Genomic DNA, 27,403 nt, shown 5'->3' on the forward strand with positions numbered 1-27,403 from the left:
AAATTCTATTGATCTTCCTCTGATGGTAATTTTTAAGATATATGAATCAGTGTTAAGTGGTTAACTGCTGTATTGAGCTCAACAGCTTTAAAAATAAAAGGAGATAGCTTTGAAACAAATGGGAAAAAAAACTTCCTTGATTTTTCACCTTGATTTTCACTTTGTTATATTTCAAGAGCTAATGACTATGCAAGTTGATTTTATGTACTTTTTATTGCACTAAACACGGATGGTTTTCTGTTGTAAGGCTAAAATGGGAAATAATATTTTCAAGACAGAAACAAATACGGTCTGTGAGTGTCACATGGCAGATGAGGTATTTAAAGTGTTATTTAAATGGTCCTTGAGTCACTTGAACTCAATGGGTTCCAGGTTAAAGTACAAGCAGAATGGCTATTGTTTCCTCAGAGTACAGAATGCAACCACTTGAAACATTTAGATGTGACAGTGGTCAAATCACAACAAAACACCTTCTGTAAGGTGCAGTGAGTTTTTGGCCCAATACATGTTTTGTTTTCTCTATTCTGTGAAATAACCTTGAAGTTTCTGAAGGGCAAACCCACAACATTCTACTAACAAATCTAACAAACCCAATGACTGTTATATCTCCATTCTTCTTCAATCACCATGTGCATATGGATGCACTTGGAGAGCAAGTCAAATGAGGACTGAGATTTGGCATTAGCATTTAGCTCTGTGGTAATCAATTACAAACCAAACCACCCACAAGAACCAGAATAATGTGCTTAGAGCAAACCTATGTGGCCTAAACCAACAATTTTACCATGCAGGGGCCTGACAATGAAAATCAAATGAGTTAACAAATATTCTCCAGATGAGAACACTGCCTCACTGAAAGAAAAAAAAGTTAGTTGGGGTGACTATGTTTAGACTTACTCTTCTTTAACTCCCACAATCCCTTCAAACAGGGTCTGAATTCACATTTCTAAAGACTACTCTGTCAGTACAGTTAGAAATAAATAATAACATATTTATGACAGAGAGATAAAGCACACATAGTTAATCTAAGCCTTAAGAGATCTGCCTTAGTTCTGCATGATTATAGAAACTTTAACAGATATCCCACAGTGTGGTGTAGGGAATGTAACTTTCTAAGAGTTACTCTTTTTGAAAACTAATTTCTACATGAGTAATTTGGTTAAGTAATTTCTCCCTTTCTGTTTTAGTTTTCTACTCTTAGAAACTAAGCTACTAATAGGATTAACTGGCAAGTGCTATGATGAATTACTTAATATTAAAAAAAATACTACAGTCTTCTGGGATTGTAACAACATACAAATGCTGGATGATAACCATTTCATGTCAAAGCTACATTTAGCTAAGAAGTTTTCAGCCTGAGAGAGAATACATAGATTTGTTTCCTGGACAATGGATTGAAATATTCAGTGTCATTTCAGGCATTACTGAATGATGGCCTGTTTCAGGACTTTTTGGACGTCAGCAGTAAGGGCTACTTTCCACAACAGCACTCTGACTGCAGGAGATAAAAGTGTGTTTATTCTTTTTTCACAGGGGAGGAAAACAATGACAAAAGCAGGAAGGCAGCAGCAATGCAGAAATCTGGAGGCGCTGATAAAGGGGAGGGAGAATGGAGAAAGTTGTTCAAATAAATCCATTCTGGTCAAAATCAGACAGGTGGCAACCATGTGTATATGACACTGAATTGAAGTGCGAATCATAATTTCAAAATTAAGTAATTAAAGAAAAATTTAAATTTCATTAGGGGTGAGAAAAAAATATTTGAAATACAGAACACAAACTGAAGTATTTCAAACCATTAGAACACAATTTCGCGTTGTTCTTCCTGAGTGCACTACACAACTCCTAAAAAAAGAAAGGACACTGCATTTGTTCAAAGCCTTGCTGCTGCACTCTCTGAAGTACACCTAATTAATACTGACATGTTATTGCTTCCCTCTTGACATCTTGTGAACAGTCAGAGTTAGCCAAATAGCAAGCCAGGATAACCTCTGGCTTGGAGAAAATTTCAGTTAGTGACAAACAGTAAAAAAATAGCACCTGAGAACAAGGCAGATCTTAAAATGAGCATTGCTCAACAGAACAGTGTGAATAATTGTATGGATTTAAACATTAACTGTATGAGGAATAATTCAGTTGCACAAGAAACCAAAGAGAATTTTAAAGAATTAGTTTTGTTGTTCAGCTGATTTAATTAATAACCCCCCCAACATTTTATAAGGGGCAAAGATAGCAGTGAGCATGAACACAAACACGCTGCCCCCTGCAGCCAGCTCTCTGTTAGAATCTTAGGTAATGCAGAAGTATGACCCAGTTAGTTCAATTTCTCAAGTTCAGGTAAGCAGAACACAGCTAAACAATTTTTCATTTACTCGTGGATCAAGTCACCAACATTTGGTGTTACACTGTCCTAAGGCTTTCATTAATAAGGCAAAATCTCCCCCCAAGCCCTCACATGTATGATTATCATTTTGCTGGCAAACAGATCTCTTTCATCACTCTTAACTGCTCCAGTTTTGACAACATCGCCAAGACCTCCTGTTTTTCATTTTAGTAAATCTCTTGGAACAGGAGTAAATCAGTGAAGACTCTAGAGAAAGCAGCAAAATGAGTAAGAACTTGTTTCTTTAGAAAACTGTAATTTTGGAAAAATATAATCTTTCAACGACTGATATCAGCAAATAAAAAGTGACTTCATTCAGATAATACATTAGATTTCTGCAGAGAGCATGTCTTCATGGTTACATTAACAGAATGTGGAGTCTGCATGAGAGACAAATGCAAGAGTCTTTATGCAAGAACTCCAAAGCACAGCACATGCTGCAAGTCACAGGAGGAAGTACAACAGTTCTGAAGCCATAAAACCAACCTTTCGGGGCTTTACTCAAACATTTCTTCAGTAATTTAGATTAATAAGGTTGTTTCTATGTAGAAAGAGTAGATCATATTCAGGAACAAGTACTTAAAAAGACTTATGGCCAAAATGAAAAATAGTAAAGCTTCAAAATTTAATTTTTCATCATTCTTACCAGAGTTTTGTAACATCATTAAAAGGATGGAGTATAAAAGGAGAAAACTTACGTATTCCCAATATGCCACTGTCGTTCATACAAATTTAAACAAATATTTTATTTAGCTTTTGTTTTTCCCTGGACAACTACAAAGACTATCTCAAATCAAAGATTAGCACCGGGAAATGTTACTGAGTGTCAGATGTCACTCACTCTAAAATTTTAATCAAAAGAAAAAAAATCCTTAAAACCAACTGCAGGTTCAACTATTTCCAGTAAATTTACCTGGAGAGGCAGAGGTGTGTACATATGCTACATGCTAGAACTTGTGTCATCCTTACATGTTATTGCCTTTTTGCTGCATTTTATACATAAAGTTATTATGATCTGTACTTGGTATTTTCTCCTCTAAAAAGAAATTCACCAGAGCTTATTAAATAAATCTAAGCTCTACGGTAGTTTTTACAAGGAAACAGTAGCATTTTATATTACCTTCCAAGCACTGCTAGAAAGCCATATCAAATAATTTTAAAATATTAAATTCATCACAGAAAATAAGGGTTTTTTACACAGATATTTTGTTCATAAACCAACTGGCAGCTTAGAATTGAGAACACAAATATCAGAAGTTAATGTTTCAGCTGTTTTTATAGAGGCTAGTACCTCCACAGTGCTGTGGTTATAGCTCCTCTGCCACTGAGATCATATTCCTTTATAATAAATAGGTAAATACACGCTAAGTGTTGGGATGTGCAGATGTTAATCTATACGCACAGGAAAGACTAAATATTGCAAACTTCCTCCTTAAAATACTTCTTGCAATAGTCAAAAGATCAAGAAGTAAACACAATCTTGTACTTTTTCCCTACATGAAATTACATAGACAAGTATTTTTATAGTATACATCTTTAATATTTGTATTTAAACAGCATAAATTTCTCAGAATCTACTCAGTACAATATCTTAGTACAGAAAACGTCTAGAATAGTAGAGAAAGCTTTTAGGAATAAAATTTAAAATTATAAGAATTCTTGCAAAGGACTGGCCAATCTGATGAAATGAACAGTTACCTTCCAGCTTGGACTCAGAAAAGCTCATAAAAAGGAAACTTTCATTTGTAGCCCAGTAATTTTCATCTCACATATCTCTTAAAAGACAGCTAATTTCTCAGTTATTCTGAAGAGCATTGTGTGTTTACACACTATTTATTCAAAGGTGGATTCAGAGGAGGGACAGAAAGATACCTAGAAAAATAAGGTTTTATTTTCACTAAGTTGCACTGCTTTAGGTTGACTGTCTGCTCCTTCAGAAAAAGGAACCTTTTGGCATTTGTCAGCAGGCTCAAATATCCTGAACTGCTGAAAAGGCGAAACAAAAAATTTTCCCTGTGCTGCCTCTCTATCTGATCTTTTGTCTCATATGTTTGCCTCGGGGATGCACAAGAAATTTCTCTGAATAATTCATAAGTACCTAGGCAGGAACCAGCTTCCACTTCTGAACAAAAAGATTTGGTAACAAGCTGATTTCAGCTGTTATATTCTGCTCTATCTGGAAGAAAACTGGATTAAAGAGAGAAAGTAATCTTCTTAACACAGTAAGCACAGAATATATACATGTATGTATCTATGAAGTATATAAAAACCCATACATTTATGCTGGGGAGGCACCTTTGTAATTAAAGCTACATTCATTTGAGGGCAAGACTGATTCTCTACCTTTCACAAATTCAAGAAACCACGTAGCATGAAGGTAACAAATAAACATGCAGAATGTAGAGATCAGCCCTACTCTGTGCTGGTGTGGCCTCACCTCAAGTCCTGTGTGCAGTTTTGAGTGCTACAATATAAGAAAAATATTAAGCTATTAGAGAGTGTCCAAAGGAGGGCAATAAAGATGGTGGCTGAGGGCACTTGTTTTGTTCAGCCTGGAGAAGAGGAGACTGAGGGGAGACCTCATTGCAGTTACAACTTCCTTGTGAGGGGAAGAGGAGGGGCAGGCACTGATCTCTTCTCTGTGGTGACCAGTGACAGGACCCGAGGGAATGGCCTGAAGTTGTGTCAGGGGAGGTTTAGGCTGGATATTTGATTAGTGCCCCAGACGGTAGTGGGGCACTGGAACAGGCTCCCCAGGGAAGTGGTCACAGTGCCAAGCCTGACAGAGTTCAAGAAGCATTTTGTCAACATTCTCAGTCACATGGTGTGATTCTTGGGGATGGTCCTGTGCAGGGCCAGAAGTTGGATTCGATGATCCTTGTGGGTCCTTTCCAACTCAGGATATTCTATGATTTTATGAATTCAACTTTTAGTTTGGAATAGCAGAATCACCAGTCTTTCCTCTAGACTACAGTATCTTACCACAAGCCATCTTTATTTCCTAATGGTGTTGAATATTAGGCAGATGCAAATGATTTCTTTTTCTGTAGTCTCTATTAGGACTGAAATAGTCTTATTACCTGCAGATCCTTTTTACGTCCCAACAGAATAAATTCAGAAAATACTGTCCCCAAAGCATTTTCTTAATAAGAATAGAGATCCAAAACTCATAAGCTATGGGTCACGATTTCACAATACAATATCATCAGTTGAGATGACAGTACTTAGGAAGGTAGACTCCAGACTTACCAGCCTCTGCATGCTTTTCACATGTGTAGGACTAATAGATAAGGCCTCTTCATACCAGCGTTTGGCTTCATCAATATTTCCACGAAGTTCAGACACCTGACCTCTCATGTAGAGAACATAGTGGGACATGGGAAAGAGATTAGCTGCTTCCTGGGTACACGCTGTGGCCTCAGCGGGCTTCCCAATCCCTATGTAGACTTCAGCTGTGGAAGGAATGGGAGGACCAATTAATGATTCCTGCTTCATCATTAGATTGTCACATTAGACATTGTCACATGTGCTCTATTTGTAAATAGTTTCATTCTGAACAAAGGCTATATTCCCCCCAAAAATTTGCATTTTAAGAGAAATTATTACCTAAATTATTTTAAATTAATTATTCTTCTAGAAAAGTTGCTTTTCTAGATATAAAAGGAGTTACAGCCTCTAAATGTTTTTTTTAAACCCCAGAATTCTCTTTATAGTTTGTTATTTATAACTTAAGTCTGGGATTTTTTAATTTTAGTTTTATTTTTGAGATGTGAGCATGCCAGTATTCCAGTACTATTTAAAACAATTGAGTAGCCAGACATACACTTCTGTAAATCAGATTGACTATAGGGGGAAAAAAAAGGGTTCATTCAGTAAGCAATTAACAACTAACAACAGAACAAGTATTTGCCTTCAGTAGCTCTTATGAAACTCTTCAACACTGCTATTTCTCTACCCTGCTGGATTATCCTAATCTCTTGCTGAAAGAGTGGGAGAAGAGAGGAATAAAGAGATCCTAAATGCAAGAAAAAACTATTAAAAATTCTGACCCATAAAGGGTCATTTTTCCCTTTATGTTGGTACAGATCCAATAAAAATGAAGCCTCAAGGTAATTGTATAACTGCATTCTATTCTGTTGCACTGTACAAGAGTTTTACAGATTAAGGTTTAAATCAAGGTGCTGCATCGAAACAGCAAAGTGATCTATCACTGCTCAAGATATGCCTCTCATTGTACTGTACAGGCCACCCATCTTGGTTTAAAGACTCTCAGATCAGAAACTCATACTACAACAGTGGATTTGGGATTATGCCTAAAACTCTGAACGAGACTGATGTTTGAGTGCCTTTAAAGGAGCTTTTCTCCGAGACAATTGCATCAAACAGACTTGACAGTATCTCTAACTAGTTAACTTCAGTACAGCAGAGTGTATAAACTGTAATTTACAGGTGATACCTGCTATGAATATTCACAATTATTATTTTCATCAAAATTAATTTATAGCAATGACTAACAAAACATTGACTTTCAGTAGCAGTAGATGGGCAAACACAGTTTAAAGTTCTTTCTCATTTTCTATTTTTTTAACCAATTTTTGTAGGATTGCAAGAATAAATTATTTTCTTCCTCTAAGACCTGATCCTACTGGTGGAACAACAGATCTTTTTCTACCAGAGGAGCATTATTTTGCTTCTCAGTTGACTCGGTGATTTCACAGAACACATTCTACCAAACACAGCATGTCCACATGGATGTATTGATTAATGCAGTATATTTTTAGAAACTACCGAAATGTTATTTGATGGAAAAAGTCTCACCCACATGAAGAACTAACACATGAAATTGCAGATCCAGTCACACTTTTTCCCCTAACCCTAAAAGAATCATCTCACACAGTCAGAGATGGTACTGTATAACTAAAGAACAGCAAAGTTCTTTCTTCTGGAAGACAATGAACAGATAAAATTTTGCAATCAAAATCAAAATTTAGGAGAATATAATTTTTCTAGGATTTTACTTTTACTGTTAGTAGACTCCAAAGAGCAAGTGGTAGCCTAATTTGTGAGCTGTACATAGAGCAGAAAATGTGAATTTTACTGAGAGGTGTTTTTTTAAAAAAACTCTGCAATATTTTTGAAAAGCTTTGGGTACTGTTACTCTTGAGTGCTTTTTGAAAAGGTACTATGTGAGAAACAACATTTTAGTGAGTACAAAATACACTACATTATTTAAATGCTAACCATTTGAGCTCTACAGGTCTTGCTGTCTCTTCTCCAGCATCACCAGATTTGAAACATAATTTGAAATACGCACTACCAAGTTGCTTGGTGAAAAGACAAGTTCAGAAAAATATAATTTACACAGACTGTAAAAGGTAATATGTAAAGCTAATTATTAATTAAGCAATTAATAAGATAATTATTAGATATTAATACTCAGTAACTAAAAATTACTCCCATTGGTGATTGTCTGCTATCACAATAATTTTAGACTGAAATATAAGCAGAGATTGTCTATTTTAACAGAATACAGTTGAAATTCTGTATTTCTTGAGAAGAAACAATTATGGTAGTAATAGCTTTTAACACTAGGCTGCAATACTGCTTATAAATTCATCTTCTGTTAATGTAAGAGATAATAAATCTTGCTGTCCTGCTGATGAACTGCAGCAGAGAAATCTGAGTTATTAACACACCTTCCTAAAAGTATTAAATTTAAACAAAATAATTCCTTTTGTTTTTAAAGTAACTCTGTAATAACTTTAAACAATCTTCTCCTTTCCTCTACCAGAAGTTATGCCACCCCAACAGAATATACAGCAGGCTTTTTGAAAAACTGTGCATGAGTGAATGACTAGAAAATGGAAGTTGTAGCTAAGTGTTAAGCATGAAAGTTCATTCAGGAAATTTCTGAATTCAAAGGAGAGCTGTTCATTCTGAGATAATGACTTCAAACTGAATAAAAGTGTTAAAAACTAACATGACAAATTCAAACAAATCAGTTGTGGAAAACTGGCAAGTGCCAGCAGCCTTCGTAGGAACATCTCAGAGGAGCAGCCGTTTAAAAAGAAACCAGGTGCCAATCTGATGTGCTCTTTCCAGTGTCTCCACCTGGGGAACACCAAGAATGCCCTCTGGCTCAAACACTTCCAACACTTACATGTGCATTTTATTGAGGAATCAATCTGTTTTCCAATCGAGCACCATAGCAATAATGAGTTCAGTCTTGATGCATTTCTCAAAGGACTATCACAGTCATTGATCACTTAGGGACAGGTCAGGTTTTTAAGTGAGCTACTGAAGAATGGACTAATTGCAGAAGTCACTTAGTTTCACATTTAAAATAAGCCTGATTTTCCACCTTTACATGATATGTCCAAAAATGAAAGGCTGAAACAGTCCATTAATAAAAACAAGATGAAAAATTAAAAGCCAGTTACCATGTACAAAATCAACTTCTTTGGACTGAATGCCATGCTCATTTACACTAATGACAGCTGACATGACACTGTATATCCATCCATAAGAACAAGCATTTTTCTATTTTTTTACACCACCTGTATTAGTTTGGGTAAATACCTCCCACTAAGTTTTGCATGTATTAGAACTTATTTACATAACTTTTCCATGTCTCTATAATCTTACATGAAGAATAATTCTTAATTTTTGTATTTTAAGATTTAAAGGTTATTAAAGATTTTTCTCTCCCCTACTGAGAAGTAAAACCCTGCACAATCATACAGGGACTCAAACAGTTAAATGTGGCATGAGTCTCAAAAAGGAAGCAATTTCCCAACAGTAAATCTTCACTTTTATTTAAAGAATATGTGCTGTAAGGTGTTAAGTAATTTGTTAAGTAATTTTATCGCTGTTTTCTGTGCAAGTAACCTATATATACAGTGATGAAGACACCTTCCAGAATATCTGTTTTGTATTTGCTTCTGGGAAAAACTTTATTCTCAGTGTTCCTACAGTAAAGAGCCTTTCTCGAGGCTCAGCATATTTACTGTAGCAGGACAAGCAGCTAAACAGCAAGATACCTAAAGACTCTGAAACACAGCACAAATTACCAACAGAAGCACCAAGAACAGGATCATTTCAAAAAGAAAGGAAGCAGACTTCAGGTTGGAGAACCTTCTCTGAAGGTAGACAACAGCTCTCTTTAATCTCTTGGGGTTTTTTTTGTTTTCATTGCTTCCCATACACAAACAGGCAGAGCACTCTTCATGCTCTGCTGTGTCCTTCTACTGGATCTTTAACACTTCAGCTCACTGTCCAACCCAGCTCTCTCCTACTTCCCACCCATGCTTCCTTCTGCTGGGAGTCAAGAATATGGCCTACAGACCACGTGTGCCAAGAGAGATATTTTTAAGAGTGAAAAGTGGCCTGTGTAGTGGATTGCAGCAGCCAACCACCAATGTGTATGCAAATCTGATTAAGTTGTGAACTAAAAAGGAATTAGAAAAGTGTGTCCAGACCCCTCCTTTGTGGGCAAAACAGCAGCAGTCACTTGCATGAATCGAAAAATCAGCAACAGGACATGACCAACAAAAACTAAAAAAAGCCAAACAGAAAATTAGCAGTTCAACAAGCTGCCGAGGAAGGCTGAGAAATTATCAGCATTACAGATGCTAAGAGTTACTGTGGATGGCTGTCTGTGACAGTTTATAAATATTTAAAATCCATGATGCCATGATGCAGGGCAGGAGACTACACTATGCCCTGTTGGACCCTACGTTGTTCTAATCTGTGTTGTTTTCAAGGAGCCTTTCCACCCCCAAATGAGATCACTATTATTAATCACTGTAATTGCTCTTTCTTTCCCATCTTCTGGGCTTTTCCTCTAAACCACTAAACCATTAATAACTGGGAGCCATTGCCCTGCAATGACTTTCACACAATAAAACTGTTAATGCAAATAGGTAAATTAAAATGCTAAGAAATAAAGGATGGTTTTGTTAAATATAAACATGAAGGGGAAAAAAAAAAGTGTATCACTGAAAAATGCTCTGAGAGAAGACCAAAGCAGAACAATTGCTGGCTGATTTCTAAATTACGCCTTTCTGATGCAAATATCATTAAAAACAATTGCAAGTTATACAGTTTTAACTGTGTAAAAATACACTGCATTATCATTTTCTGGTTAAAATTTTATGTAACTGTCACTTGTGATATTACATTTAGCTTGAGGCTTGGAGCAGCATAACAATACTCAAGATGACTCCACATTTAGACAAACAATCCTGGGTATCTTACATTAATGAAGTCAGAAGGAAGAGAACTGAACGAGAGCTCATTATCACAGCTTCAAGGGACAGGTTGCTCAACTACTACTGTTTTTTTCCCCACATATGCAGAGTTATTTATTTCCAATTATAAAGATCTGTAGTTACAAGAACTCTATTTAATAATCTTGCAAACATCTTTTCACATTCAATGGAATCAGGACACCTAAATTTCCATATACTAAGATTTTCTAGGTACTTCAGAAATTAAATTCTTCAGGGATAAGGGAGAGAGTGTTCCTTTTGTTCTACAGAAGATATGACTCCACTGATAACAACTGCATTCTAAAAATACTGTCTTATCTTTTATAAACTGACTTACATACAGAACAACTCTAGTGTGCTTTTTATTTCTTGGCTTGCTTCAGTGCCACATACATGGAAAATATTTGATCTGATAAGTGATAACAGATTCTGAATGAAATGAACAGATTTTTGCAAGTCCTTAGGCTAGCAAGAAAGGGGAGGGCAAAGAAAAATAAATTTTACTTTCATAATACCTGCATGAAGCCATATTTGAGCCAGAGTCATCCAAGGATGCAGGGGACCTTGTTTAGGGGCACTGCTTTGCAGAGATGAAGCAACCTCGGACAATGCTTGCTCCACTCTGGAAGCTGCTATTGATGTGGCATGGACTGAACCTGCAGAAGCAATAAAAAAAAAATTTACCATCACAGAAAGAGCAAAGGCCATGTACGTTGCATAAAACATTTAACAGTGACTCTTTTCATAAGAGGCTTTACCCCAAATTCCTCACAGTTAATTTGCACTTACCATTTTAGAGAAGTTTTTTTAAATGTCAGGTTAATTTTCCTTCTTATGAAAGCTTTTATTCTGGTCTGAAAGACTATATAAAAAACACACTGGACATTGGTAACTACACCTGATGCTTTTTTGGGTTGCTACTATGAATACTCTCTATTAAACTTGACACTTCCTTTCTGGCAATGTAAAATCCAAAAAAGGTTTGTGATTGTATTGTACACTATAGTCTTCAGGTTGCTGCATGCACTTTGATGTTAGTATTTGCTATGTCTTTCCATAGAGTGCAATTAGAGGATTATTTTAAGACTAATAACAGAGTAAAAAAAAAAGAGAACTAAAATACACAAGACAATCACAACATACCCCATCACAAATGCACAACTAAACTGCACTGAATGTAAAACTCAACTAATCAGGAAGTCTGAGTTAAAATGCCTTGTGGCAAAAAAGTCCCTTGCTTAAAGAACATTCCCAAGGTACACTAAGGATAAAAGCTGCCATGGCTAGAGAATACCTAATGGCAATTGTACTTTTGATCGCTACTTACTGCCAGCATATCCAGTAGTGATTTGTTTTAAAATCAAGAACATGAATATTTTAAGCAACACCCCTTCTTGTCATCTAAGTCTCAACATATTTCTAATTATTTTATAATTACAAATTACAAAATCTCAGACTCACTAGACCTGATTAATAAATAATGACAGTAAAATGTTCTGCAGATACTATAAAAGAAAGAACTGATTCCTGTAAAAGTTGAACTGCACCCTAAAAGTTTGTCGTCATCACTAGAAGTTAGGAAATAAACAAAACCTTTATGCTCAGTATCATGGGAATTTTAAAGACGAGATCTGCCACATAAAACATATGTTCTTAAGTGTGACAAGATAAATCAGAAAACCAGAAAGCATGAGAAACTCCCAGTATATAGATTAGGAGGAAGCTTGTCTGAAAGTGTGCATCATACTTCCTTTAAGTGACAGAAACAAGGGAAAAGCAGCACAGGACATAATTAGCATTTCATATCATTATGAAAAGGAATTGCCTGGGAGATCTGAAACAGTATGTGGCAGTGGAGTTTGCTCTCCTATACTAGCTGATGAAACAACTCAAACTCCAGCCTTCACAGCTGAACATTCACTAAAGTTTTTGCGTATCTTATTTTCAGGCTTGACTTCTGAAGAAATGAAAATGTCTAAGTAAGAAGCACATGGAGTGTACTCCAAGAAAAATACTAGCAAGGGTACCATAAATAAGTACTAGTCATCAGCAACCCTTTTCTTGTCTGACAGCCGTTTCTCTAAATGTACCTCACTGAAGACTGTCACTTCTTACCCTTCAGGGGACTAACAGTGAAAGAGGCTTCTTGTCTCTCCAGAACAATTTGTAAAGAAAAGGTGTGATTCATTGACACAAAGGAGATTATCTAATCGCTTCCTTCTGAAAAGCAAGTATGCAATTTAGTATTAAAAAGTGCCTATACTTTCTATTGTGTAAAGCAAGGACTCTGGGTGCTGGCCAGGCCACAAGTAATTTCATGTCAAAAATGTGCTGTTAATTTTAAGCCTCTAGTACTTAACCATAAAGCACATATGGTAATATATTATTAAAACTTTTTGTACATCAATTTATTCATAAAAAGCCCCTATACTGTGATAAAATTCTTATGAGCTTCAGTGCCACCTATATTAAAATTAAAACAGAGTGGATGCTGAGCGCTTCCTACCCTGGATTTTATACTAAGTGGCAGAAAAAAGAGGAAAAAACCATAAAATATCTTCTTAGAAAAAAATTTTTTTTAAGTGATATTATTCAAATTGTTTATATTTCCTGCTTAGGAAAGAGGTAATCCTTAACATATTGCAGCAATTAGTTCTCTGAAGATAAGATACACATATACACAGCAAGTCTTCTAGACTTTTAGAAACTCAGGCTGTAGATTATTCAATATAATCAACTAAATTTAAACAATATTGCAAACAAGTGGATTCTTGGGGTTCAAGTTTGAAGATCAATGTTAAGCAGCATACAAAGAAACTTGGTGTAAACTTTTTGTTTGGGAATTCCAGCCCTTGAAATCCTTCACTCTGCAGTCTTATTTAAAATGTAGTGAACTTAAGGATATCACAAAACAGTGAAGACCATTGATAATTGTGCTTTTTTTACTTGGTTTTGTTTCTTTAATAACCCTCTTTGCATTGGTTAAGAGAGATATCAAGGACAGGGCTACAGTTTTCAAAAGAAGGAAGGATGACCTCTAGTACAGCCTTGCATATCTAATCAGCACAGCCACTGTATACTTTACCATACATTTACATCTTTGCTATAACCCTTTTTCTTTATTATTTTTTTTTTTTTTTGACACTGTCCAGTCAGGCATCTTTCAGGTACACTGCACTCATGTTGATAGCTCTAACTCATAAACCCATAAATACTTCTTCAGTATAGCCACAATTAGCTGTCATCTGACTCATTTCTGCCTCCTTCTGTTAAAACACATTTTGCAGACAACTAAAAATCATTTAAGGATCTTCTGTACTAAAAAAGCTTTTTCCTGCCTTCCTTCAAATTTTATTCCTGCCTTTTCTTACTAGAAGTAACTTATCTGAATTCTTTGTTCCTTGTTCTAGCCCAGGATGCCCAGGTTCAGATTTTTATATTTACATTACAATTCTAAAACATACAGTAATTTCAACTACAACTGCTAAAGATACAAAGTGGTTTGTGAGAAACGGAGGGTAAGGTATAGGTCCTGAAGTCATCTTAAAGTCTGCTTGAGGCCTCACAGATCCTACACAGCCAGTTACTTATTTGGTGGCTCCCTGACAGTTTCACTGTAAGCTCTGCTCTCTCTTCCCAGTCTTATCTGCACTTTGCTTTCACTGGTGTGAGTTCAGCACCCAACAGCCAAACACAACCATAGCCTCACTTTCAGTGTTACAATTCACTGTTGCAACTTCCTTCAAATGCTCAGATAAAGTAGCAGCAATTTCTGATTTAAAATTTTACCACATTTTCACACACACAAATATCCTTCCTCTTCTAGACAACTTCTATACCTGCTGTTAGACACTTAAGAATCAAGAAAAAATTCCCTCAAAATACCACAAGCAGCAAAAAGTGTTTATTTTGAGATAGAAAAGCATGAAGTCTGGAAAAGTATTATATCACCGAATAGATTCCGGCTACTCACTTTTATTTAGTTAGTTTTGCTCTGAAGCTTGTTTATACTACAAAAGGCCAAGTGTGAAACAGGAACTGTCTTTGCAAGATCTAGAATTCACTACTTAAATTACTTTAAATCACAGAATATTCTGAGTTGGAAGGGACCCCACATGGATCATTGAGTCCAACTCTTAAGTGAATGGCCCATTCAGGGATCAATCCCACGATCTTGGTGTTATTAGCACTATGCTCTAGCCAACCGAGCTAACTTATTGGTTAACATCTGGAATCTCAATCACATTGCACACTGCAAAGTGTGACAGAAGGTCTTAACCATGTCAAAATGTTCCTAAATAAAAATCCAATAACCTCCCACTCAGGTTTCCTATAATGGCACTGGTCTAGAATTTACAGTTTCTACTCACCATACTGACATACGGTCTGCAGCAACCATGTTGCAGATTCTGTGTTTCAACTCAATCTCAAATAGAAAACCTACCAACAGCCTTGAACAAACACAATTTAACCAAGAAGTTAAGTCACCTCACAGAAACCTTTCTCTTCCAAGTCACACCTACAGTACAACTTTTGTGAATAAAGCATTCAATTTACTCTCTTCAGGCTTTTCTTAAATATTACACAGGAGAGTCTACATGAACCCATCTATTAAATACCATTTATAAGTCATCCTATGTAAATGAACGTGTTAAGACTCCTTCAGTTTTTTTCTTGGTCATTTCCTCATAAATTCTTCACAATGTAGCCTGATGGACATAAACTAATACGTGGACTCTAACAGCACCTATCTGGAATGCAAGTTTGGAGAAAAACAAAATCATTTTGTTATGAACATCCAACTTTCCTTCTGAAAATGAGTAAAAGACTAGACCGTCATCTTTCATGGAACATGTTCATACCAACTGATAAAAGCACTATGGCAGGTTTTCTTTTTATGCCATAAAAGAGAATATTACTCAACAGTTTTACATTCATCATGTTTTCAACATTTCAACATTTACATTTAGAAAAAAATACTTTAACTGCAATGCTCATGCAGGAGAAAAGAGGAAAAACCCCACGACTTTCAACTTTATATGCACACAGTTGGCAGTAAGAACATTTAGTGATGTGACACACAGACAACTCTATGCTAAGAAAAGCAATTGCTTGATACAAAGAGGCAGTACCTTCTGCAGGACTAATACATCACCCAAGTGATGCATTTAATAAGACAGACTGGTAGGTTTAGCCAAAATTAAAAATTTTTTCGTTTAAAATTCATTAAGAGTCTGAGACACAATCACAATCACAAATTACAAAGCTAGCTTATGTTTTGCTGCAAAGTTATGCGTGGAGATGATAGTAGTCAAGTACAGACAGCATCTTTGATAAAGCATCCTCTCAGCACTTTGAAAAAGATTTTCTGTGCTTAGTCACTGTCAAACATGTTGGTTTATGTATCTTCTTACTTTTCTCTCCTTCACCAAATTGGTCCTGTACTACACCATAAAAATTTATGAAAAGGTAAAGCAATCAATGAAAAAAAAATAATCTACTATTCAAGGCTAAGCACACAGCTTTATAAGGTAACTGGTTGAAGAAAAAGAATATTATTTAACGTCCTGATTAAAGCAGCAGTTATTTTCATTGATCCATATTCTTCATTCTCTCTTATTGAGCTTGCTTTCATAATTTCATTATTTCAAAGTGTACTCTTCCTTTATTCTACAAGTAAAATTCGTACCACAAAATAAAGCAATAGTTTATTATAACTCATGACAGTAGTTGCAACATACTCCTTTAGGAACAGCAGTGGCATAAAATCTTCTCTAATACAACATACTGGCAGCTGGCCATTATGATACACAAGACCTTTCTAATATATCTTTATTTGCAGTCCTCTAGAAATGAATACTGCCTCTTTAATTATTAAATGCAAGTGTTAGTTGAGTGCATTTGGATCTCATAAGATTACAGCCCTCAAGGTACTGAATGGGCAAAGAGCATCAGCCTTGTTTTACACACTATCAAGTTTCCACTACTGATGGACAAAACATGTACGTTTTGTGGTAAAGGAAAAGGTGATTTTAGTCCTTGAGTAATTAATAGAAATGCACAGTGAATACTACTTACAAACTGACAAAAGGGAGTAAAAACCATCAAAGTAAGCATCTGATGGATTGCCTTTGGACAGATCAAACCACAAATTAAAATACAAAGTAAGAAGAAAAAAAATGTTATATGTATATATAAGCCAAAAACTCCGAGAAAGCCAGAGGATTTCTGATAATCTTCAAACTGTAAATCGGGTTTACAGAATTTCAAGAAATAAAAAATTAGGTAAGGTGCTACACCTCTAAAGTCATGTTCCTGTTCAACAGAAATTGGAAGTCAAGTTGATGACAGAAAATGCCTTAGGCTTCTTTCACTAGGGAAAAAAAAAGAATTGAGCAAGATAAAGAACATGAGATTTTTCAGCCCTGGAAACTATACTAACATATAAGCATCTAGGGAAACCGCTCCTTACTCACAGACAGCTTTAACTTTCAATAATTTTTGACACTATACAAAGGACTCCAATATCTTTTTTTTTTTTTTCATAGTTCTGCTACGTCTCATGCATATGGTGGAAGCTCCTTTCCCTGAGGATACAGTAGCTTGGAAGTGGAAAATTTGGGCTTCACGTAACGTAATCTGTGTGTTGGCTTCAGTGTTCTTTCAGTTTGCCTTCATTCTTGAGTAGGTTCTTGTTAACTTGCAGCTTTGAAAGAACAAGAACAAGCCAATTAATGCTAACTGGGATGTACTGTTTATATAGAGAGTAGCTCTGAGCAAGTTCAACTCAACGATGCCCAAACCTGCAGTAGCAGTCAATCAGTATTCAAATACTTCAAGAAAGTCAGACTTAACTTCTCTAGGACACAGATTTCCCCAAGTCTGAAGGAAGTGCTTTCCTTAACTTCCAGTTACAGGCTTACATATGAGCGAGCTAGTGTTTTCAAAACTCTGGTCTTATGTCAGCTATTTTCACAAGCAAATTTTGCTAATATGCAAAGATTTATTTTCTATGTTTTGTTAGGAATTAATACCTTTGATATGACATCAGTTTAAAGACTAGGTGTCAAAATGAATTCTTAAGATTGGATTACAGTAAATTCAGTGACAAAAAAGTGCTATTTATAAAGGTATCAGTGAAGGACAATTTAACAGAAGTTAAAAGGAGTTAAAAAGAAATGCCTGAAAACCTATGTTGATTTTAACCTGCCACCTGAACTACTCCAGCAGCATTGCTGTAAAGTTTGTATGAAAAGTAGCTGAAAGGCTGAATTTCATTGACATTCTGTTGAAACATAATCTATTTAAACACAGTTTATCAGTTGTGAAGATTATCAGAAAAATACAGCACAACATGCCCATCAGGAATAGAAAGCCAATTTACAGCGAGTAGGTGTACGGGGCTCAGGAACTTGGTCACAGTATGGAGAGGCTGCATGGGGCCAGATAAAGATATCTGGTTTAGGATGAGGATGAGGAAGATGAGAAGATACAAACAGTTGGAGAGGAGACTCTGTTCTTGAGAGAGAAGATGAGGAAGTATCAGAGGCTAAAAAGCGAAACAAAGAGAATGATAAAGGGGTGTGGGGAGGGCAGGAAAGAATAAAGATTCAACAGGGTTTAATGGACTAATAGATGCCAAAAATGCAAAGCATTTGTGTCACGATTCAGTAAGATGGAAATGGCTTCTACATAAAATAAATATCACTTCTGAGAGCAACAACAACGAAAAATACCCCTTCTATGTACTCTCCTTCCATACTAAACTAGAGTACAAAAGTAAAATAAAGATTTTTTTTCACTATGTTCTAATGCATAAATTTTAAAAATAAATTAAAGGGGAAATAAAGACCAAAGTCTAAAGTAATATTGTTTCTTCCCATAATAAACTCAGTAGACTCCAACTCTGTTTTTTAAAAGATTGAATGCAACTTCTCTTAACCAAATAGCCATGAGTCTCTAGTGATTTCCATACACATATCTACTTTTGGATATGACATGTGTCTGTCTCCCTATGAGATTTTACTTCAGTGATTGATTAATCAAAACTCTTTTTTTGCCCCCCCTCTATATTTATTTCCTTCATCGACATATACAAACATGGGTGTGTGCCACGCATAGCAAGTCAGCTGAAACAGAGGGAAAACTTAAAGTAAATTTGGCACAGTTATTGACCAGAGCACTAGAAGCAACAGTCTTGCCTTGTAAGAAACTCACAATACACTCTTTTGATATTCAAGGGTTACACAAATTTAAACTTGAATCACTTAATCACTATGGTATTGGTAAGACCTCTATATAAAGCAGTTTTTTAATAACTTTTTTTTTAGATGTCAACTTCTGCTTAATTGATACACCTAAGAAAAAGAATTTACACCCATCAAACCTAGATTTTTTGAAGGATTTTAAAAATTAAATTTCAAGTACACAAGAGTTCAGATTTGAATTTTAGCTCTCATTTCTTGGTATTTGGATTGACTGAATTCAGGGCTAGACAGGCAAATGGCATCATCATCATAGATGACAGGCAAAGTTAGGAAGGGGAAAACTACTAAATTTGCATGTATACACACATATACACAAGGTAGCACTACACTGTGTAAAAAGGAAGGGAACAAACATTTTCATTCTAAGAGGATTTTCAGCAATAACTTTCTTGCATTTTAACATTCGTTTATTTATTTGTCAAATTCCTTCTGCATTTCTAAACACTGTGGATCCACAGAATTTGCAGATAAGCTCTTTCAACCCTATAAAGGTCTAACATCCTGATCACCTATTGTTTTTATCATCTACCCATTGTGAATAGTATGTTATTGACAGTCTGCTTAAGCTTTCTCGAACACTATGACAAGCTTCACTTCTTTCATTCTTATTTATAACCTTTTAATTCCTGCAAAATTTTTATATAATATTCTGGATAAAGAATTCTGGACAAATCCTGGATGTGAAGTTTTTTTATATATATTATTATAGAGAGAGAGTACATAACAGAGCTCTAGTCCTTGCCAGAAACTGGTATTGCAATATACCAGAGTACTGGTATTGCAACAAGGCTTCTTCTGCTAAAATGAGCAACTGAAAAAACCCACCAACAAACAAACCCAACTCCAACTCCCAATTTAAAAGGGACCCCATAATTTTAATTTCCCATCTTGTTCTCCTTGACAGTGAAGTTCTAGCAACAGAGCTGAGATTCAGAAAAAAGACAATTTGGACCTGCCAGAAAAATCAGAATGTATGCAGAGATCCTGTTTTCCAATCAAGATATTGTCTGCAGGACTTCAATCTGGGGCAAGTTTCTTGAAAAGCTCCCCATTTTGGATGAGAGTTCATCTTTACTTAAAAGCATTGAGGAATCTGCACTTTTTAAAATGCACCAATTCACTACGCTCTCAAGTGTGGCAGATGTAAAACAGGACACCCTGGGGGTGTAGATCAAAAGCTGTATGTCCCCATTGGAAAAATAACAAACAAAAAATCACAACTAACCACAAAAAGCCCTTTTACAACACCCCTCCCCCAAAAGCACTTTTTTGAAGGCATAAAATTTTATCTATAGCTATGTTTATCTATATATGTAAATGAAACCTATAAAATCTAGATATGTTCTTAAAAATGAAACAATGAGCTAGACTAGAATATAGAATGATCACCACAGAATGATATAATGTCATCTTCCCCATTTTAACTACACAAATAGAAGGAGACATAAAATTCCACATTAGGGGCACCAAGGTGCATTATGCCATAACATATTGCAATTCTTTGAAATCAGGTGACCTGATCTTTGTAATCATAACTGTTTGCACTATAGTGAGCACAGAACACTTTTACTTTATTTTAAATTCAAAACTGAGTGATCGTTCAATCCGATTTTAACTTTCTGAAGTTAAATATCTAAATTGGATTTTTATGTAATGCACAATTCTGATACTAAACAAAGATACACATTACACATTTCAACGTATCTTAACTTGTGGGTCAAATGTACTCATATTCATAGTTTGGCAAACCTTTCTATAAGCTGTTTGTGTCAAAGTGTGATTAAACAGAAATACACCCCTGAAAGGTGTCAGGAAAAACATGCTATGGTTTTCATATAAAACCCAGAAAAAACTCTCAAAATTTAGAACACAAGCAAGATACTGTAGAAGTTACACAATTCCTGCAATCTTCACAGAATGCATGTCTCACATGCTTTCTGATTGTATAACTTTTAAGGTATATTAGTTTGCATTATGATAACTGAATATATTAATATAGGAAATGACATATTGTCAGTATTTACTGACATGTAACAATCTTAATTTTTATGTAGTGCACCTGTGTACTACAATTTTTATATGTATATAAAAGTAATACGATATATACAATTTATAATAAAGAAATGTTGCTTATAATGTCAACTATGCCTACAGTAAGCCTACCCACCCACGTAATTATATTTTAACATATATTTGAGATTTTAATTAATTTAATTAGCAACAATGTCTTCAGTTTTTTTGAGATTAAAACTTCTGAAATTTTTTTGATTTACCTTTTAAACAAAAATATGCAAGTACCAAACAGACTGAAAAGCACAGGACTTTGGTAAATAGGCTAGTTCAGAATACTAGTTTTTAGCCCTTGTGTAACAAAATACCACTAAGCTCAGCAAGATCCACACTACAGATATTTACAGAGAACATGGTCAGCAAATACTTCATAAATAAAAAAAGAAAAAAATCATATATCACACAATGTCTATTTCTACTTACATGATAACAGTGAAGATATAACTTCATTTTGCAAAATAAACTAAAAAAACTAATGCAAAATCTAGCTATGGCCATACCATTTACCTATTTCATTGTTCAAATGTAGTTCTTACCTGTTTCAGGATCACTGAAATCTGGTAATGTAATTGTATTAAGCTGTCGTCTGTCAGCAATAGCTCTGTCTAACAGGCTGCTCCCACGGCCGGAGTCACTGCAGTGAAGTACAGAAATTGTGAGCTATTAAAATATAAAATTTTATACTGATATACAAGTTGCATGCTGCCCTACTCCCACAAAGGTTCTTACTATAAAAGTTCTGGCTATGACCAAATTTAGTACCAAGCACCACTAACCACTCACAGTGCATTAAGCCAGTTGCACTGAAATAGAATTAAGCTGAGCAAAACTAAACCCGTATTTACTTCAGCAATTCTGTTTTCATAATTAATACAACCACAAAGGAAATAATGGCTTTTAATCTGGTTCATAACTAACACCTCTACAGAAAGGATCTACAGTGCCTTAAATATTTATATAATATGAAGTACAGCTATCACAGAAAGCTGAGAAGGCAGATGTAAGTTTGAAAATCCATACCTCTCTCAGATTGAAGAGAAAAACTAAACTCAGGACATCTAATTTTTGGTAAAGATGTTAGAAAGATGCCATAACTTCACATAAAAAAGCATCACAATTATCTCCAGAGTTGTGGGGTGGGCTGCCTGGTTTTTGATTTTTTTTTTTTTAATATATGCACATTTGCATATTAACTGCCTAATGTTGAATTTGATTCTAATAGCATAGTAGGAACATTTTGAACACTTCTAACATCTAACAGCCTATGCAGCAGCAGTGATTTTCACTCACTGCACCTGTGGACAAATGCACTTAATTTCTCTATTAGCTGTAACTCAGTATCTGCCCCTCAGGTTTCTTGTTGATATGCTTCCTGGAAAACTAATAGCTCCTAAAACTATTATTAAAGATTCAGCAGAAGAACAGGGACTGAAAAACTAAGTGCTCTTTCTCCTCAAGATGAGGCAAGTACTGAGACACGTTGTCAGCAAAGTGTGAGGAAGCACATATGGGCATTCCTTCTTTAATATTCTATGCTTAATAAAGTAATTTCATTTTTAGGATTGTAAGTCTGGTACTACTCACTATCAATGAATATCTTTTTAAAAGTCTCATTTAAAAAAAATAGAGAACAAAGCACCCCACAAACATTAATTAAGCTTTAAAGCAACTGAACTGTTAGCCCAGCTTTGCAGAGTGCAAACTTTTGTCTGATTCTCACTGAAGAGAAAAACCTGAACAAAACTCCTAGTTTAAAGTAAAGCCTGATAAACTTTAATCTAAACTGTAAGACTGGAATTCAGTACATCTCTTCATCTGCCTTAATTTAACAACACCCTCCTTACAAATCTGAACTGAGAGAAGGTCAAGAAGCCCCTCAATAATTCCTCAGAGTTGCACACTTCAAAAGTCAGTGAAACAACATCCCCTCTTTCTTCCGCTGTTAACAAATGGTATAAATACAATTTTGTATTACCTAACAGTACTGCAATATTTCCTTACAAAATTACATTATTATAGCAATCCACATGAAACAGAAGGGAACTCTCTGGGACACACACTATCAGCTGTAGTTGTTACATCAGTTGGTATAAATTTTCTGGTAATCACTGTCTTAATTATTTCTTCAATCCACAAGCAGCAACGTGCCACATTGTTGCTGATGAGGAAATCCACACTTAGGCTAAGTATCTTCTGAGACCAACTCTGTCATTGTGGCTTGTTGTATTTCCCTAATGCAAACTAAAAAGTGGAAAAATACTCAACTATTTTCTAATGCACTTCAAGCAGCAGGCTGGAGGTACACATTTAAACCTTCCAATCCTTGAAGCACAAAGTAAGTTTTAAATTCATATTAAGCATCTCATGAGAAAAAATTTTGTATGTCAACTGAAGACAAAATAAAAAATGTTCTAAATCTTAGGCACACTGTGGCATTTGGCCCTCGCTTTCTGTGGTACATCTAGTTATTTGTAATTTATTTTTATTATTGAAATATTATTGAGGGCATTGAACCCAAGTTTATTGCACAAAATCAGATGAATTGAAGAAGAAATATTTAATATAAACCACAGCTTATCAAAAAAGTGACTTCTTATCTCATTGGGAAAATGAGACATCAAAATTAGTTTTCAGTCCAAATCAGAATAGAAGAAGATACTTCAAATAAGCATAAAGGATATTTAAATCTTTGACAAACAACATTCCAAAAAGGTTTAAAATTATTAAAAGACCTTTTATTATTGGTTTAAAGAACTATTAAAAAAAAATTTCAATTATTTCCAGTGGGAGATATTTTCAAATGGTGCTTTGCAGCAAAATGAAGTGTATGTTAAAATTGCAGAATTTGGAAAATTTAACTTTTCACAACAATCCTGCATCATCATTCTTCAGTATATCAGGAGTGCAGTCGGGTGAACAGAACTTCTCAGTCACATTTGAGATCTCGGTGAGAATTGTTATCCCAGTCCGACCAATCTGGATCACTGTAATACCATATGAAGTTATTCAGCCTTTAAATTTCACACAGACGAGCCAAAGCAAGATTACAACTTGGTATCTTCATTCACTGTTTGATATAACTCTGAATGTGTCATCTAGAAAACCTGTCTCCTTCCATCATGACACTTATCCACAGCTCCTGTCCATTCCATTCCTAACTTGATTTTAATGCATCACCAGAGTTTCAAGGAAAGATTTAAATGTTAAGATAAAAAAAGAGAAAAACTATCAGATGCAAAGTAGTCCTTGTTAATTTTTCCACTTAGATGTTCTTGAAGAAGAATGGTGATGAGAATTAGCAATCACTGTTGTTGGAAGCTGACACAGCCAAGAGTAAATTTTCACAGTCACTGCTGATGTCTGAAGGAGGCATTAAAAGTGTGTTTAACATGGCACAGTAGCTCTTAGCACAAAGACAACAACAACAAGTACAAAGTAATGACAAGCTATGATTAGAGCCCTGATCTCTGTAGAAGATGTCACAGCAGAGAAGGAAGGTGAAAAGTTGTCCCAGAGTACATGCAGAGCCTCTCTGAAATTACACAGAAATTTTAACTATTCTGCAAAGCACAGCACTCTGATACTAAACTCTTAACCCCCACTGCCCACACACACAACCAGCTAACTAAAATAAACCACCACCCACCAAGGTAAAAGAAAAATTTTCTCCCAGGTCCCTGCTGCTCGTTCAGTGACTTTGACTTGAAAACAACTGAGCTCAAACCTTCCTGGTTGCTGACATACTTGCTTTCTGTACCCTGAGGGATGCTCCCCGTTCCACAAGGCAGTATCAGCCTCTCTGATATCAGTGTGCTCCGAGTGCCTCGAATCCCTTCCCAGGCTTTTCCTGCCACACCTTCCAAACTTTCCTGCTCCCAGCTGCTCACTAGCTCACTAAGGAGAGAAGCAATTTTCCCTCTTCAGCCATTAGGTCAACTCTCTCAATCTTCTTAAAGAGTTTCATGTATTTACATAACTGAGATCAATTTAGAGGAAAAACTGAACAGCCAGTGTTCATCGTACTGCTACACAGGTACTGCCACACTGATGCCACCTGGTACAAAGTTCTTCTGCTGTAGCATCTCTTCTTCAGAAACTGTCAACCCTTAAAACAACCAAACAGCAGAAAATTCTGCCTGTCCTCTTCTTCAGGTGCTCGATAAACATGTTGAATAGTACCAGCATGGATTTCTGCTAAGTGGCCTTTCCATTTATTTCACAGCTTGCTAAATATATATGGCAAAGGACCTTCACAAAAACATTTTGGAAACCCAAACAGGACTATAACAACTTATCTATTGGTAATGCCTTTGAAGACCTAAATAGGTTCATAAGTAAGACCTCCTTTAAAAAAAAAAGCCATGCTAACTTTGCAAGCATATCATATCCATATGACCGCTGATGCTTTAGTTTTAATTAATGTCTAGTCCTCTTTCATATTATTTAATGCAAATTCTTGAACTATATTTCCATTACAGCAATCTCTCCACTTACCAATATAAAAGATTCTAAAACTCCAAATCAGGAAAAAAACCAAGACCATACAAGTACGTTGAGAATGGATGAGTTACCTAATCTCTCTAAGCAGTGCTCACCTCTGCAGAATTTACTAGCTTTGGCATACCTTACTTCATAGAACCCTGGGTACTTCTACATGACCATCAACTGATGTCTTTGCACTTCATCCCCCAGATTCCCAGAGGATTAGTTTGTTCATATGAAATGCCAGACCAAGCAAATGCAGGACTGCTAACCTAATATTGCCCTGCTGAGCAGGGTAGTGAGCAGCCTAGAATTCTACAGCATCTTACCTTGGGTTAGTGAGATTGTAGCAGGATTTCCAAATCTGGAGCATGTGTTTACACGTAAGGAGTGCTTCATCTGGGCCTCTGCACAGAGACTCCAATTTGACTTTTGTAAACAGTAATCTAGTGAAAAAGAAAAGGAAATTAAAAGAGAAAGAAAAGAGATTCCCATTCAAGCAAAACATTTTTAAAGATAGTCAACATCACACTAAACTGGAGGAAACATAATTTCAAATACAGTCATAACTTAAGTAATAGTTTAATGAAGTAATTGCATAAAGACAAATATGTAATGTCACCAAAGTAACAATGCTTTTTACATGATGGCCTTTTCAACTGGACAGAAAGAATAGTTGAGAAGTAGCTTAGTGAAATTAGCAAGACCACTGAGAACAGTACGTCACACGCTGAACAGTGACATCCATCCCTGCCCAGGGGCAGCGGTGGGGAAGGAAGGATTGGAACTAGATGATCTTCAAAGTCCTTCCAACCCAAGCCATTCTATGATTCTATGTCTTCACTAAAAAAAAAAAAAATCTTTACTGCTTTCATGAGAAAGGACAGTATTTTGCATTAACTGGCCTCAAATGATAGTAATCTAACATATAAGAAAATAACTTGGTACTGATGCAAGTTACTTCCCTATGTTATCAAGTTCTCTTACAGGAAAATGGAAGAGGCTATACTGAAGAAGATACCACTAGACCAGATAAGATTCAAGAGAGGTGGTCAGCATTGGTAAAGTCAACCAGAAAACATAGCTCCACTCTACATTATGTTGACATCAGCAGACACAAAAATTGATATTTGATTTCAATTTTGAACATTTACAAGTGAGAGTCTGAAGACAGCACAGCATCCATCAAATATGCAGCAAACCATACATAATGGACGCAAACATGCTTTCCAGAAGTCACTATAAATTAATTCTGATTTCAAAGTTGATGTTTCTAATGGCAGCAAGACAAATAAAGTGCACAGTCTCATAAGATGACAACTGCATATTCCTCTTATGTTCCATGCATCCTGTTGAAGGTTCTCCACAGAGGCTAACTTAGACACCTTCCTGGATATTTAAAGAATATAAATGCAATGTGATAATAAAGGAGCTAGTCAATTGGTATGCACATTTATAGGAGTCCCAGCATCTGGGAACAGAGAATACACTAGAAAAATACTAATTTAAAAGCAATTTTTAGTAAATTGCAGGATTAAAGAGCACAAAGCAGGAGGAGAGTATGGATATAAAACTGTTAGCCTACTTTCCCTTTTTAAACCCAGGTGTACTTTGGCATTTTGTTCCAGTGCAACCTTAATCATACCAAGTGAAAAATTTATATGATTGCTCATATGGTTTGTGTGGGAAGACTGAGAAGGGCGTAGAGGGTGGGCATGTGTGAAATCTCAGAAGTTTCTTATCCCAAATACCAACTTTGAGGCTGCTAATAGTAATTGCAAACTGCCAGAGAGTTTTCTCAAGAATAAGAAATTACATCAAGTGCCTTTAGCTTTACAGTAGCTAAAGCTTTAGCGTTGCACTGAACATCCTCTGCAGAAACTACCCAGCATGTAAACCTAAAAATGAATCACGCTACCTTAAGTGTACAA

At 35.7% G+C, this 27,403-nt stretch overlaps 1 protein-coding gene across 3 annotated transcripts in view; it reads right to left on the reverse strand.

Annotated features, from left to right (window-relative positions):
- Positions 1–27,403, reverse strand: part of TTC7B (tetratricopeptide repeat domain 7B) — a 131,181-nt gene that overhangs the window by 24,860 nt on the left and 78,918 nt on the right. Inside the window, exons 16-20 of one of the 3 annotated variants that reach the window (XM_032691092.1) lie at positions 25,802–25,918; positions 21,527–21,624; positions 18,038–18,202; positions 11,169–11,309; positions 5,633–5,835 (exon numbers count right to left, since the gene is read on the reverse strand). In XM_032691092.1, the coding sequence (XP_032546983.1) occupies positions 5,633–5,835; positions 11,169–11,309; positions 18,038–18,202; positions 21,527–21,624; positions 25,802–25,918 (724 nt within the window). Of the gene's footprint in view, positions 1–5,632; positions 5,836–11,168; positions 11,310–16,708; positions 16,783–18,037; positions 18,203–21,526; positions 21,625–25,801; positions 25,919–27,403 lie in introns of those variants that run through there. The other 2 variants (XM_032691093.1, XM_032691094.1) reach the window with 2 other exon arrangements.

The sequence above is a fragment of the Chiroxiphia lanceolata genome, chromosome 6, assembly GCF_009829145.1.
Source record: "Chiroxiphia lanceolata isolate bChiLan1 chromosome 6, bChiLan1.pri, whole genome shotgun sequence".
NCBI classification, from domain to species: domain Eukaryota; kingdom Metazoa; phylum Chordata; class Aves; order Passeriformes; family Pipridae; genus Chiroxiphia; species Chiroxiphia lanceolata.